At 55.9% G+C, this 15,324-nt stretch overlaps 1 protein-coding gene across 4 annotated transcripts in view; it reads left to right on the top strand.

Moving 5' to 3' along the window:
- Positions 1 to 14,770, top strand: part of SCARA5 (scavenger receptor class A member 5) — a 38,780-nt gene extending 24,010 nt beyond the window's left edge. For 3 of the 4 annotated variants that reach the window (XM_064146811.1, XM_064146808.1, XM_064146809.1), the window contains 3 exons: positions 6,310 to 6,357; positions 11,837 to 12,031; positions 14,503 to 14,770. In XM_064146811.1, coding sequence (XP_064002881.1) covers positions 6,310 to 6,357; positions 11,837 to 12,031; positions 14,503 to 14,639 — 380 coding nt within the window. In that variant the 3' untranslated portion in view covers positions 14,640 to 14,770. The remainder of the gene's footprint in view (positions 1 to 6,309; positions 6,358 to 11,836; positions 12,032 to 14,502) is intronic. The other variant, XM_064146810.1, reaches the window with a different exon arrangement.
- Positions 14,771 to 15,324: the final 554 nt, after the last annotated feature.

Genomic DNA, 15,324 nt, shown 5'->3' with positions numbered 1-15,324 from the left:
AGCAGCGTCTGTGCCTGTGGGTTATGGGGGCTGGCTGGGCTTGTGGGGCAGCAAACTGCCTCTGGAGGTCAGAGAATCATAGACTCAGTCAGGGTTGGAAGGGACCACAAGGAGCAGCCAGTTCCAACCCCCCTGCCATGCCCAGGGACACCCTACCCTAGAGCAGGCTGCACACAGCCTCACACAGCCTGGCCTCAAACACCTCCAGCCATGGGGCCTCAACCACCTCCCTGGGCAACCCAGTCCAGCCTCTCACCACTCTCCTGCTCAACAACTTCCTCCTCTCCTCCACTCTCAAGCTCCCCACCTCCAGCTGTGCTACATTCCCCCCACTCCTGCCACTCCCTCACAGCCTCAAAAGTCCCTCCCCAGCTGTTTTGGAGCCCCCTTCAGACCCTGGAAGGCCACAAGAAGGTCACCTGGGAGCCTCCTCTTCTGCAGCCTGCACAGCCCCAACTCTTTCAGTCTGTGCTCACAGCAGAGCTGCTGCAGCCCTCTGAGCATCCTCCTGGCCCTGCTCTGGACACTCTCCAGCATCTCCACAGCCCTCTTGGAATAGAGGCTCCAGCACTGGATGCAGCACTCCAGGTGGGGTCTCAGCAGAGCACAGCAGAGGGGGAGAATCCCCTCCCTGGCCCTGCTGGCCACACTTCTGCTGCTGCAGCCCAGGCTCTGCTTGGCTTTCTGGGCTGCAAGTGCACACTGCTGGCTCCTGTTGAGCTTCTCCTCCAGCAGCACTCCCAAGTCCCTCTCCTCAGGGCTGCTCTCCAGCCAGTCCCTGCCCAGCCTGGATTTGATCTTTGGGATGAGGGGCAGAGATACTACTCCTGGGTGTGAGAGTGGTTGTGATCCACCTGCAGTCCTTGGAGGGGAGAGGACAACTCTGCACTGAGACCTTTCCACCAAAAGACAGCAATGGAGAGAGTCCAGTGAGTGGAGGGAGAAGAGCATACCAGTTTGGTTTATGATGTTCCTGCCATGCAGTGGGGCTCAGCTCTCACCAGAGAGCCCCATGAGGACCTCCAGCCTGTCCTCCCACGCTTGGCTCTGGCCAAGGAACAGCCTTTAGTTTGTCTTCTGGTGACCTTTTCTGGCTCACTGTGGTTTTGCAGCATCTCACCACACCCCAGCTAAAGGCAGGGAGAAGCTGTGGGTGGAGGAAGTGGCCATGCACCTATTTAAGCTTCTCTCCCCAGGAGACCTTGGAGAAGAAGTTCCATGCTGCAACCTAAAACAGGATGGATAAACCCCAAATGTACTCTTTCTGCCACAAATTGCCTTGTGGGCAGTGATGGGGGGAGGCAGGAAGAGCTCAGCCTAAGGAAGGGACACCACCCTGGGTAGAGCTGCTCTGTCTCACAGAGCCTGTCCTGGTCACAGGTGGCTAAAGTGCTCTGCTGCCCTGTTTGGGGCTGGGGAGCTCCATGCTGGGTGCAGCTGCTCTGTCTCACAGAGCCTGTCCTGGTCACAGGTGGCTAAAGTGCTCTGCTGCCCTGTTTGGGGCTGGGGAGCTCCATGCTGGGTGCAGCTGCTCTGTCTCACAGAGCCTGTCCTGGTCACAGGTGGCTAAAGTGCTCTGCTGCCCTGTTTGGGGCTGGGGAGCTCCATGCTGGGTGCAGCTGCTCTGTCTCACAGAGCCTGTCCTGGTCACAGGTGGCTAAAGTGCTCTGCTGCCCTGTTTGGGATGGGCAGCTCCATGCAGTGGCTGGTGGCCCATCCTTCATGCACAGTAGCCACAGTGGTGGGCATCTCTTTGTGCCTGGTGGCAGGGCAGAGCAGATCTTCCATCCTTTCTCCACTTGTTGGTGCCTTTAGAAGGACCTTTCCTAAAAGAAGCTTAGGCTGAGGTAGAAAGGAGATGCAGGATATGAGATGAGACAAGCACAGAAACATTCAGGTGGGAGAAACCCCTCGAGATCACCAAGTCCAGCTGATGATCCTACTCTACAAGGCTCACCCTAAACCATAGCCCCAGGCACCACAGCCAAACGACTTCTAAACACATCCAGGGTTGGTAACTCAACCACCTCCCTGGGCAGCTCATTCCAATGCCTGAAATGCCTTTTCCATGAAAAGGTTTTCCCTCATGTCCAGTCTAAACCTTCCCCAGTGCAGCTTGAGGCCATTCCCTCTTGGTCTGTCACTTATAACCTCTGGGAAGAGTCCAGCACCAACCTCTCCACAACGTCCTTTCAGGTAGCTGCAGACAGTGATGAGGTCTCCCCTCAGCCTCCATCCTCAGCTCCTTCAGTCACTCCTCATAAGATTCATTCTCCAGGCCCTTCTCCAGCCTCCTTGCCCTCCTCTGTACTCCAGCACCTCCACATCCCTCTTATATTGAGGTGCCCAAAACTGAACACAGTACTCGAGGTGTGGCCTCCCCAGAGCTGAGTACAAAGGGACAATCACCTCCCTGCTCCTGCTGCAACAGGAGATGCTGCCTGTGGCCTCCTCCAGTAGTGAGGGAGCAGTGTGAAGCTCCCAGAGCTACAGCCCAAGGTGAGAAGGTCTGCAGCATCAGCACCCATCTGCTGCCCCAACTTGAGATGATCCCCAGAGGTGCCTTCCAGGCTGGGCTGCTGGGCTTGTGTGAAACCAGCATTCCAGGCTTGTGTTCCAAGCTCTTCTCTTGGGTTTTCTGGTGCTAACTCTGGCCTGTGGGACAGCAATGCCATGGGGTGAAGCCCACTAGGACTTTATCTGAGCTGTGAGGTGAAAACCCCTGTTGTGGTGCTGCAGGAGATCAACCTAAGCCCTGGACACATCCCTGGCAGAGGCAGGAGCCCTGCAGGGACTGATGCTAACGCGAGAGATGTTCCTGGCAGCACATCAGACACTGAGGTCCACCAACCAAAACCACAACATACTTTGGGGACTGTGGTTTCCTCTCCTCCTTTTCCTTGAGCAGAGCAAATTGGGTCTTTCTCACCACCTACTGCCAAGCACTCATTAAACTTCAGATGGGAGGATGAAATCAGATGAGGATCAAACCTCGATGCCAGGTTTGCTCTGCAAAGCACATCCCTGGGGGCTGCTCCTTCCAGAGCAATGAGTTTGAAGGGCTCCTGCATCATGAGGAGTGGCTGAGGGAGCTGGGGGTGTTTAGCCTGGAGAAGGGGAGGCTCAGGGCTGGCCTCATTGCTGTCTACAACCTTAAGATGTGTCTAGTCCCACCCACCTGCTGTCAGGAGGGACATCTTCAGCTAGAGCAGGTTGTTCAGAGCCCTATCCAACCTGACCTGGAACAGTTCCAGGGGCTGGGCATCTATCACCTCTCTGGGAGAGTTGTTCCTCTTGTAATGGTTCAGTAGTTTCAGATTGTGCTGATTAGTTTTGCTTTGGTTTTAAATCAGTCCTGATGCAAGCATCATTAGAGTGTTTCTTTCCCCTGAAGCATCAGAGCAGGCTGCCCAGGAGAGAGTTGGAGTCTTCATCCCTGGAAGGATTCAAAAGCTTCATAGGCTCAGGAGTGACCTCATTGCTGTCTATAACTACCTGAAGGGAGGTTGTAGCCAGGTGGGGCTGGCAAGCAGCAACAGAAGAAGGGGACAGAGCCTCAGGTTGTGGCCAGGGGAGGTCTAGGCTGGATGTTAGGAGGAAGCTGTTGTCAGAGAGAGTGATTGGCATTGGAATGGGCTGCCCAGGGAGGTAGGGAAGTCTCCGTGCCTGGAGGTGTTGAAGCCAAGACTTAGTGCCATGGTCTGGTTGCTTGGGCAGGGCTGGGTGCTAGGTTGGACTGGCTGAGCTTGGAGGTCTCTTCCAACCTGCTTGATTCTATGATTCTGTGATTGTAATTGGATGAGATCTTTAAGTTGCATCAAGTCCAGCCACTAGCCCAGCACTGCCAGGTCACCACTAAACCATGTTCCTCAGGACCACATCTACACAGCTTTTAAACCTCTCCTGGGATGAGAACTCCACCACTGCCCTGGGCAGCCTGTTCCAGGACTTAACCATTCTTTCAGTGAAGATGTTTCCCCTTTTGTGCAACCTAAACCTCTCCTGGCACTACTTGAGACCATTCCCTTTCTTCCTATTGCTCATTCCTTGGGAGAAGAGACTGAACCAAACTTGCTCCAACCTTCCCTCAGCCTCCTTTACTCAACCAAACTAAACCACCCCCAGGTCTCTCAGCTGCTCCTCCCAAGATTGGTGCTCTTGACCTTTCATCAGCTTTGTTGCCCTCCTATGGACCCACTCCCAACACCTCAACATCCTTCGTGGTGTCAGAGGCCCAAAAGTGAACCCAGTGCCCAGTACAGGGAGACAACCCCTGCTCTTCTAAGTCCTGCTGGCCACCCTCTTACAGATCCAACACTGCTCTCCAGTCCCATCACGTGCTGGCCAGCAGCATCTCTGGCCTCTCTCCCACTGCTCAGGGTGGGGGCTGCTGCTGTCATCTGGTTCTCATCAACAGGGCAGGCTGCAGGCAGCTTTCCTCCATCTGACACAGCTGTGGCTGCCCAGGGGACTGATTTTGCCTTCCCAGAGCCTCCCAAGAAAGGGCAGGAATTTCCTGAATGCTTTTTATTATTATTATGTTTTATAAGAGTTTTTCTTCCTTCCTTTCTTTCTCTCTGAGCATGTTGTTGTTTGTTGTCCTCACACAGAGACAAAAGAGGATATGCTGAAGTGGGGCTGTGCTGCAGGGGTTTAGGCTCATCCAAAGCATCCTTGACCAGAGCAGCCCAAAGCCTTTCCCCATCCCTTGTCCCTCTTCAGCCTTAGGGTAAAGGCAGGACCAGCAAATCCCAGCACACAGCCCCACTCAGGGTGGTGTTCTCAGTTGTTTTCACAGGAAAACACAGCTGCTGCCTGCCAGGAGCTCAGCCAGAGCATGGACAGGGCTTGAGGGCTGTGGTGGGATGCAGGCAGAGCTGTGGGGAAAGCCAAGCCATGACACAGGTCAGGGATGGAGCTGGTTAGTTTGAGGTGGAGGTTGGTGTATCTTTGAAGGCAGCTTGTTTACCCAGCTGCTCTGACCCTTCCCCCAGCACTGCTGCTTCCAGTGGATACAGGGCTTGGGGGCAGCAAGGGAAGGTGCAGGTAAGAGGCAATGATCCATGAAGGCTGAAGGAAGCCACATCCCTGCCCCTCACCCCAGCAAAATGAAGCACTTTTAGCCCCAAATAGATATTTTTCAGCCCCAAACTCAGAGGCTGTGTCCCTCTATTCCTGCTGTGCTGCTGCCCTGAGGGGAGGGTAGCAGAAAGGATGGGATGGTTCAAGGGAGCATCCTACAGAAGGACTGAGAGCAAGGTGAAGGGCAGAGCTCAGAGTGCTGTGATTAGCAGGGCAGACTCTAGTTGGAGGCCTTACAGCTCCTGCTGCTCCACAGGCTACAATCTTCAACAGCTGTTCAAGCCAAGCCTGGCTGAGGCACTTAGTGCCATGGTCTGGTTGCTTGGGCAGGGCTGGGTGCTAGGTTGGACTGGCTGAGCTTGGAGGTCTCTTCCAACCTGCTTGATTCTGTGACTCTTCTTTATGGGTGGAGTTGGACAAGATGACCTCCAGAGGTCTCTTCCCACCCCTTCCATACTGGAATTCTGGGATTGTATGGCCACCAGTCTTTTACCCTCCATCTCCTACAGGACATGCACCTCAGGAGCAGTTGTGGGAGGGTTCTCCAGCCTTACCCTGCACCCAGAGCAGGTGGATCCCATAGCCATGCAGCATGGCCAGGGGATCAGGAGAGGCTGATGAATCATTTGTAGCTTTGTGCTTCACAGGATGTCAGGGCTTGGAAGGGACCCAAAGAGGCCATCCAGTCCAACCCCCACTGCCCGAGCAGGACCACAGGTCAGATCACAGAGGAACATATCCAGACAGGCCTGGAAAGGCTCCAGAGAAGGAGACTCCACAACCTCTCTGGGCAGCCTGTGCCAGTGCTTTGGGACCCTTCCAGTCAAGAAGTTCCCCCTTGTGTTGAGCTGGAACCTCCTGTGCTGCAGCTTACACCCATTGCTCCTTGTCCTATCCCAGGGAGCAGTGAGCAGAGCCTGTCCCCCCTCTCCTCACCCCCAGCCCTCAGGTGTTTATGAACATTGATTAAATCCTCTCTCAGTCTTCTCTGCTCCAGACTAAGCAGCCCCAGGTCCCTCAGCCTCTCCTCACCAGGCAGTTCTCCAGTCCCCTCATCATCCTTGTAGCCCTCCCTTGGACTCTCTCCAGCAGATCCCTGTCCCTTGTTCTCTCCAGACTGCTGAAGCCCTCCAGGAGCTACCAACAGAAAGTGCCACCTAGGAGCAGGGTGGCCAGGAAAAAGCTGTTTTTAGGATGAATGATACATTTTACTCTTTCTTGTCCCAGGTGACCGAGGCCCAAAAGGAGAGAAGGGCGACCGAGGCAGTGGCACAGGTAAGAGCTTGCTTGTGGTCATCTTCCCAGTGCTCTGAGCACCGTTTTGGAGGTGTTTGTGGGGTTAAGAGCATGAGAGGGCAATATGTGATGCAAAGTAGGCAGGAAAATGGGAACAGCTGCTGGGACAAGGCTGGTGAGCCTCATGCCTTGGGTCTTCCTGGCTGGGTAATCCCTCCTGCCTCTCCAGGAGCCTTCCACCTCAGAGACTTCCCTCCTGCCTCCCTGAGGACAACCCTTCTGCCTCCCCAAGGAATTCTCTCTTTGGGCACCTCCCTCTTGCCACTTCAGGGACATCCCTCCTGCCCCAGGCACCCACACAGGAGGGCTCCAGGTCCTGCCACTGGCCACCACAACACCCAAAGAATGGCAAAGAAGAGTGAGGATGTAGGAGGGCTGGAAGGGAAGCAGCAGAAGCAGCTGGGGAGCACCAGCAAGGATTGAGGACCCCTCAGGGTCTGCACTGGGACCAGTGGTGATTAGAGTCTTCATCAGTGACATGGGCAGTGGGAATGAGGGCACTCACAGCAAGGTGCTGGTGGGGTGGACCAGAAGCTCAGCAGGAGCCAGCAGTGTGCACTTGCAGCCCAGAAAGCCAAGCAGAGCCTGGGCTGCAGCAGCAGAAGTGTGGCCAGCAGGGCCAGGGAGGTGATTCTCCCCCTCTGCTGTGCTCTGCTGAGACCCCACCTGGAGTACTGCAGCCAGTGCTGGAGCCTCTATTCCAAGAGGGATGTGGAGATGCTGGAGTGTGTCCAGAGCAGGGCCAGGAGGATGCTGAGAGGGCTGCAGCAGCTCTGCTGTGAGCACAGACTGAAAGAGTTGGGGCTGTGCAGGCTGCAGAAGAGGAGGCTCCCAGGTGACCTTCTTGTGGCCTTCCAGGATCTGAAGGGGGCTACAGAAAAGCTGGGGAGGGACTTCTGAGGCTGTGAGGGAGTGGCAGGAGTGGGGGGAATGGAGCAAAGCTGAAGGTGAAGAAATTCAGACTGGACATGAGAAGGAAGATGTTGAGCATGAGAGTGGTGGGAGGCTGGAATGGGTTGCCCAGGGAGGTGGTTGAGGCTAGCAAGTTGGATGGATAACAAGTTACCCATGGCACAGCAATGTGCCCTTGTGGCCAAGAAGGCCAATGGGATCCTGGGGTGCATTAAGCAGAGTGTGTCCAGCAGATCAAGAGAGGTTCTCCTGCCCCTCTACTCTGCCCTGCTGAGACTTCATCTTGAATACTGCCTTCAGTTTTGGGCTGCCCAGTTTCAGAGGGACAGGGATCTGCTGGAGAGGATCCAGAGCAGGGCTATGAGGACAGGAGGGCATGGGTTATGAAGAGAGGCTGAGGGACCTGGGGCTGTTTAGTCTGGAGCAGAGAAGACTGAGAGGGGATTTAATCAATGTTTATAAACATCTGAGGGCTGGGGGTCAGGAGGCAGGGGACAGGCTCTGCTCACTGCTCCCTGGGATAGGACAAGGAGCAATGGGTGTAAGCTGCAGCACAGGAGGTTCCAGCTCAACACAAGGGGGAACTTCTTGACTGTAAGGGTCCCAGAGCACTGGCACAGGCTGCCCAGAGAGGCTGTGGAGTCTCCTTCTCTGGAGCCTTTCCAGGCCTGTCTGGATGTGTTCCTGTGTGACCTGAGCTAGATTGTGTGGTCCTGCTCTGGCAGGGGGCTTGGACTCGATATTCTCATTGTGTCCCTTCCAACCTCTGACATCCTGTGATCCTATGAGCCCCCATGGCTGGAGGTGTTTGAGGCCAGGCTGTGTGAGGCTGTGTGCAGCCTGCTCTAGGGTAGGGTGTCCCTGGGCATGGCAAGGGGGCTGGAACTGGCTGCTCCTTGTGGTCCCTTCCCACCCTGACTGATTCTGTAAGTCTGCAGGTGACCCCAGGCTGAGTGGTGCTGTTGACATGCCTGAGGGATATATTCAGATGGACCTGGACAAGCTGGAGAAGTGTGTCTGTATGAAGCTCCTGAAGTTGAGCAAGGCCAGGTGGAAGTTCTTACCAGAGAGAGTGATTGGCATTGGAATGGGCTGCCTGGGGAGGTGGTGGAGTCCCCATCCCTGGAGGTGTTTAGAAGGAGTCTGGATGAAGCACTTAGTGCCATGGGTTAATTAGAAGGGTTAGGTGCTAAGTTGGACTCAATGGTCCTGGAGGTCTTTTCCAACCTGGTTAAGTCTGTGATTCTGTGCACCCCGGGCTGGGCTGTGAGGCTCTTAAGGGTTTGGGAGGAGCCTTTTGGTATTTATTGGCTTTTATGATCCCTCTATGCAAAGCTTCTTGTGGGAGTGGAAGGATTGCAGTCAGGCCTCACGTGGCTGAGCTCTTCAGCTTTGTTAGCAGCCCTCACTTTGCTGGTTCATGGGAAGATCCCAGTGGTGCCTGGAGCTGTGCCTGGATTGCACATCTCTTCCTCTCCTCGGGGGAGGGAGCTGTCATCTTCCAGCACGCACAGGCTCTGATAAACAACCGGCAAGGAGACGAGCTGAGGATGGCCTCACAGCAAGGAGAAGAAGGACTTTGGGATAAGCAGCTGGCTTGGGTTGGAGATACCTAGCTAGTCCTGGGTGGGATGAGTAACCTGATGATGCTGGATATCATAGGATGGCTTGGATAGGATCACAGAATCAAGCAGGTTGGAAGAGCTCATCCACTCCAACCTAGCACCCAGCCCTGGCCAAGCAACCAGACCATGGCACTAAGTGCCTCAGCCAGGCTTGGTTTCAACACCTCCAGGCACAGAGACTCCACCACCTCCCTGGGCAGCCCATTCCAATGCCAATCACTCTCTCTGACAACAACTTCCTCCTCACATCCACCCTAGACCTCCCCTGCCGCAACTTGACACTCTGTCCCCTTCTTCTCTTGCTGCTTGCCTGGCAGAAGAGACCAACTCCACCTGGCTACAGCCTCCCTGCAGGTAGCTGTGGAAGAGCCCTTAAATGTCATCAAGTCCAACCCTTCTGCAGTGAGTAGGGACACCTTCAACTAGATCAGGGTTGCTCAGAGTCCCATCCAACCTGACCTAGAATGTCTCTGTGGATTGAGAAGCTACCAAATCTTTGGGCAATTCGTTACAGGCAGGCAAAGGGACTTCCCAGTTGCTTCAGTGGTGGTGGCCAGGGTCACTCAGTGCCATGGTCTAGTTGACTGGATAGGGCTGGGTGCTAGGTTGGACTGGATGATCTTGGAGGTCTCTCCCAACCTGGTTGATTCTATGATTAACTTCTAACAGGCAGGTGAAAACAAATGTGTGGAGGCAGAATCATAGAATCAACCAAGTTGGAAGAGTTCTCCAAGATCATGCAGTCCAAGGTGACATTGTCTTGACCTGAAGGTTGAAGAAGTGCTGGGCTCTCAGTTTATCTGGACAGGACCTTGGGTTTCCCCTGCCACATCCCATTCTCCACCTGCTCACCTGTAGCAGGGAGGCTGGGCTGGCTCCCTTAGCAGGTGACACTGGTGTTGGACCCAGCACAAGCTCAGTTTGGCAGGAGCAGCTCCACTGGCAGCTCCAGACAGCATCTGCAGCTTCAGCACACGTGTTGGAAGAGTAGCTTCATCCAGTCCTTAGATGACACCACCCCTGGGATGAGCCTTGGAGAAGCTCCTCCATGGCTGTGAGGAGACATCCCATGGAATCATTCAGTGCTTTGGAAGGGCCTTTTAAAGGTCACCTATTCCACCTCTGCTAGCAAATGGCTTTCTTTAATTGACCTGCTTGGAGAAGACAGCTGGCAGCACCCCAAACAAGTCCCTTGGCTGAGATAAGCTTGCCACCCCTCCAGGTGCAGGGCAGGGCTGTGGACAAGATCAGTGACATGGTTTGAGGACAGCACAAGATGTTTCCTGGCTCCTCCATCAACCTGATGCTCTGCCCAGATCTAGGAAAACATCTTCAGGGTTTCCAGATTCCTTCTTGAGCCTGACCCTGGGCAAGCCCTGGAAGTGGGAGATCATCCAGTGCTGAGGCTAAGCAAAGACTGTGCTTTCTGGAGGTCATTGGAAGAGGTGGCCCTGTTCCCACTGGGAGCAAGCCAGGGAAAACCCAGAGCCTGAAACATGAAGAAAACCACCCAATTTTTAGGCAGGTCCCAGGCAACCATCAGTGCCAAAGCTTGTTACAGCTCTCTGGAGCAGAACCCAAATGCTGCTCCAGCCTCAAAATCTGTTAACTCTGCACCTCCCAGCCTCAGGAGCCTGGGGAAGGCTGGGACCCTGCTTTGCCCACCTCATGGTCACCAGCTTGGTTGGCCAAGGGGCCTGTAGAGACTTCAGCCTGTGACATCCTATTGCTGTGTAGTTAAAGCAGATGTGGGACCAGTGTTAAGATTGTATCCAGCTTCTTGGAGGTTCTCTCTGCACATTATCACAGAGTTAACCAGGTTGGAAAAGATCTCCAGGATCATCAAGTCCAACCTATCATTTAAGCCTTCTAATTCACTAATCCATGGCACTAAGTGCACCATAGCCAGCAGTGGTGGGACCACAGGATCACAGGATGTTAGGGGTTGGGAGGGACCCAAAGAGATCATCGAGTCCAACCCTCCTGCCAGAGCAGGACCACACAATCTAGCATAGATCACAGAGGAACACATCCAGACAGGCCTGGAAAGGCTCCAGAGAAGGGGACTCCACAACCTCTCTGGGCAGCCTGTGCCAGTGCTCTGGGACCCTTAAGTCAAGAAGTTCCCCCTTGTGTTGAGCTGGAACCTCCTGTGCTGCAGCTTACACCCATTGCTCCTTGTCCTATCCCAGGGAGCAGTGAGCAGAGCCTGACCCCTGCCTCCTGACCCCCAGCCCTCAGATGTTCATAACCCTAACCCTAACCCAGTCCAGCCTCCCACCACTCTCATGTGCAACAGCTTCCTTCTCATGTCCAGTCTGAATTTCTTCATCTCCAGCTTTGCTCCATTCCCCCCACTCCTGCCACTCCCTCACAGCCTCGAAAGTCCCTCCCCAGCTTTTTTGTAGCCCCCTTCAGATCCTGGAAGGCCACAAGAAGGTCACCTGGGAGCCTCCTCTCCTCCAGACTGCACAGCCCCAACTCTTTCAGTCTGTGCTCACAGCAGAGCTGCTGCAGCCTCTGAGCATCCTCCTGGCCCTGCTCTGGACACACTCCAGCATCTCCACATCCTTTTTGGAATAGAGGCTCCAGAGCTGGATGCAGTACTCCAGGTGGGGTCTCAGCAGAGTTCCATGTCCTTCTTCAGCTGGGGGCTCCAGAACTGCACACAGTACCCCAGGTGGGGTCTCAGCAGAGCAGAGCTCCATGTCCTTCTTCAGCTGGGGGCTCCAGAACTGCACACAGTACCCCAGGTGGGGTCTCAGCAGAGCAGAGCTCCATGTCCTTCTTCAGCTGGGGGCTCCAGAACTGCACACAGTACCCCGGGTGGAGTCTGAGTAGAGCAGAGCCAAGGGGCAGAATCCCCTCCCCTCGCCCCGCCGGGGCACTGTGCCCTCTCTGAACCTCTCTCTTCCCCGCAGCAGCCGTCGAGGAGGGGACGATTCGGCTGGTGAACGGCTCCGGCTCCCACGAGGGACGGGTGGAGGTGTTCTACGAGCGGCGCTGGGGCACGGTGTGCGACGACGGGTGGGACAAGAAGGACGGGGACGTGGTGTGCCGGATGCTGGGCTTCCGAGGCGCCAAGGAGGTGTACCGCATGGCTCGCTTCGGGCAGGGTAAGCGCCGCCGACGGCCGGCACGGGGCCAGAAGGGGCTGTCGCCCTCTGCTGGGCACTGCTGGGGCCGCACCTGGAGTGCTGGGTACAGTTTGGGGTGTCTGACTCCGAGGAGGGCATCGAGGGGCTGCAGCCTGCCCAAAAGAAGGGCAATGGAGCTGGGGAAGGGGCTGTGAGGAGTGGCTGGGGGAGCTGGGGTTGTTTAGCCTGGAGAAGAGGAGGCTTAGGGGTGACCTTATTACTGTCTACAACTGCCTGAAGGGAGGCTGTAGCCAGGTGGGGTTGGGCTCTTCTCCCAGGCAAGCAGCAATAGAACAAGGGGACACAGCCTCAAGTTGTGCCAGGGGAGGTATAGGCTGGATGTTAGGAGGAAGTTGTTGTCAGAGAGAGTGATTGGCATTGGAATGGGCTGCCCAGGGAGGTGGTGGAGGCACCGTCCCTTGAGGTCTTCAAGAAAAGACTGGCTGAGGCACTTGGTGCCATGGTCTGGTTGACTGGATAGGGCTGGGTGCTAGGTTGGACTGGATGAGCTTAGAGGTCTCTTCCAACCTGGTTGATTCTATGATTCTATGATTCTATGAGACCTTCTCCCTCCCCACAATTACAGTCATAGAATCAACCAGGTTGGAAGAGACCTCCAAGCTTATCCAGTCCAACTTAGCAGCTGCCTGGCTGCTCTCAGCCACTCTGTCCCCAGCCTGGTAGTGCTGCTTGGGTTTGTTGTGGCCAACAAGCTTGGAGGTTGCAGCAAGGTCAGGCTCTGTCCCTTCCCCCCAAGCAATAAGTGGTCTCTTCTGCCAGGCAAGCAGCAAGAGAAGAAGGGGACAGTGTCAAGTTGTGGCAGGGGAGGTCTAGGCTGGATGTTGTTAGGAAGTTGTTGTCAGAGAGAGTGATTGGCATTGGAAAGGGCTGCCCAGGGAGGTGGTGGAGTCACCGTGCCTGGAGGTGCTGAAGCCAAGCCTGGCTGAGGCACTTAGTGCCATGGTCTGGTTGATTGGGCAGGGCTGGGGGCTAGGTTGGAGTGGATGAGCTTGGAGGTCTCTTCCAACCTGCAAGTGGAAATGCGTTGATGTTAAGTGGCACCAGGGAAGGTTTAAGCTGGACAGGAGGAATAATTTCTTCATGAAAAGGATTGTCACACTTTGGAACAGGCTGCTCAGGGCTTTCAAAGTTCCTTTCAGCCCCTGACATTCTCTGCTTAGGTGAAGAGAAAGTGAGCCTGGAGGCATCCAGATGTCCTCCCCCAGCCAAACACGGGCTGTGGTGGCCTGAGCAGCTCCAGCCTGGCCAAACCCCAGGCTCTGCAGCACAGCCAGTGCCTAGTGTCTGCAAGCCTTTTGCCACTGGCTTGCAGGACCATCTGCAAGCACACCAATGGCCCTGGCCCAGCAGCTCCCTCCCCTGCCCCAGCTCCCTCGGCACGCACGCCCTGCCCGGCGCTGACTCAGCACCGCAGCCCCGGGCCCAGGACTTGTTGTTTTTGACCCAGCACTTTGGGGTTTTCAGCCAGGCGTGACCTTCCAGATCTATTTTCTCTTCAGAAGAACAAAAGGGAGGGGAGAAGAGGGAAAAGAGAAAGGGAAAGGAAAAAAAAAAAAAGCTTTGGAAAACAGAGGGGAAATGTCAGGAACACTTTGGAGGGTGGAGGGGTGGCCTCTGGCCCCAGGCTGTTGGGTTGGGGTGTTCCTGCCCAGACCACGTAGGCTTTTTAACTCCTTGAGTTGCCTCCTCTCCAGCTGCTTGAGGCTTCCAAGGAGGCAATGGAACCCCAAAGCAGGTAGCCACCGTTGCCATCACCTGGCCATGACCATGCTGGTTGACCACACTGGAATGCAAACACTATGAGGAGAGGCTGAGGGAGCTGGGGGTGTGCAGCCTGCAGAAGAGGAGGCTCAGGGCTGACCTCATTGCTGTCTGCAGCTGCCTGAAGGGAGGCTGTAGCCAGGTGGGGTTGGGCTCTTCTGCCAGGCAAGCAGCAACAGAAGAAGAGGACAGAGTCTCAAGTTGTGCCAGGGGAGGTCTGGGTTGGATGTGAGGAGGAAGTTGTTGTCAGAGAGAGTGATTGGCATTGGAATGGGCTGCCCAGGGAGGTGGTGGAGTCTCTGTGCCTGGAGGTGTTGAAGCCAAGCCTGGCTGAGGCACTTAGTGCCATGGTCTGGTTGCTTGGCCAGGGCTGGGTGCTAGGTTGGACTGGCTGAGCTTGGAGGTCTCTTCCAACCTGGATGATCCTATGATTCTAGGCTGCTCAGAGTCCCCCATGGGCAGGCACACCTCCCACTAAATCAGGCTGCTCAGAGCTACATCCAGCCTAGCCTTAAGGACCTCAAGGAATAAGGCTTCCACCACCTCCCTGAGCAACCTCTTCCAGTGCCTCCCCACCCTCACGGTGAAGAACTTCTACCTAACCTCCATTCTGACTGACCTACCGAGGGGCAGCTGGTGGTGATGTGATGGTGCCACTGTTTCTGCAGGCACAGGGAGGATCTGGATGGACGATGTCTCCTGCAGTGGCACAGAGGAGAGCCTCACACACTGCAGCTTCTCCGGCTGGGGCAAGACCAACTGCGGGCACGCCGAGGACGCGGGCGTGAAGTGCCTGACACCGTGATGCAGGGGGTGGGCATCCCAACCTGCCTGGGAGAGGTCCAGGAGGGCTCCAGCCCAACCCTAGGGACCTCACTTCTGCTTCCTGAAGTGGTTTTATCATTAGAGAAATAAATGCTTTTTTATTATTCTCTACGGCTGTGTCTGCTGGGGCACCTGTGCCTGCTGGGGCAGCTGTGCCTGTTGGGGCAGCTGTGTCTGCTGGGGCACCTGTGCCTGTATGGGGCACCTGTGCCTGCTGGGGCAGCTGTGTCTGTTGGGGCACCTGTGCCTGTATGGGACACCTGTGCCTGTTGGGGCAGCTGTGCCTGCTGGGGCACCTGTGTCTGTTGGGGCACCTGTGCCTGCTGGGGCACCTGTGCCTGGGGGCAGCTGTGTCTGCTGGGGCAGCTGTGCCTATTGGGGCAGCTGTGTCTGCTGGGGCACCTGTGTCTGCTGGGGCAGCTGTGTCTGCTGGGGCAGCTGTGCCTGCTGGGGCACCTGTGTCTGCTGGGGCAGCTGTGTCTGCTGGGGCACCTGTGCCTGCTGGGGCAGCTGTGTCTGCTGGGGCAGCTGTGTCTGCTGGGGCAGCTGTGCCTGTTAGGGCACCTGTGCCTGTTGGGGCACCTGTGCCTGTATGGGGCAGCTGTGCCTGTATGGGGCAGCTGTGCCTGCTGGGGCACCTGTGCCTGCTGGGGCAGCTGTGTCTG

This window comes from Pogoniulus pusillus, chromosome 7, assembly GCF_015220805.1.
Source record: "Pogoniulus pusillus isolate bPogPus1 chromosome 7, bPogPus1.pri, whole genome shotgun sequence".
Taxonomy (NCBI): Eukaryota; Metazoa; Chordata; class Aves; order Piciformes; family Lybiidae; genus Pogoniulus; species Pogoniulus pusillus.
The sequence above is the reverse complement of the archived record's forward strand: the minus strand, read 5'-3'. Positions and strand labels throughout refer to the sequence as shown.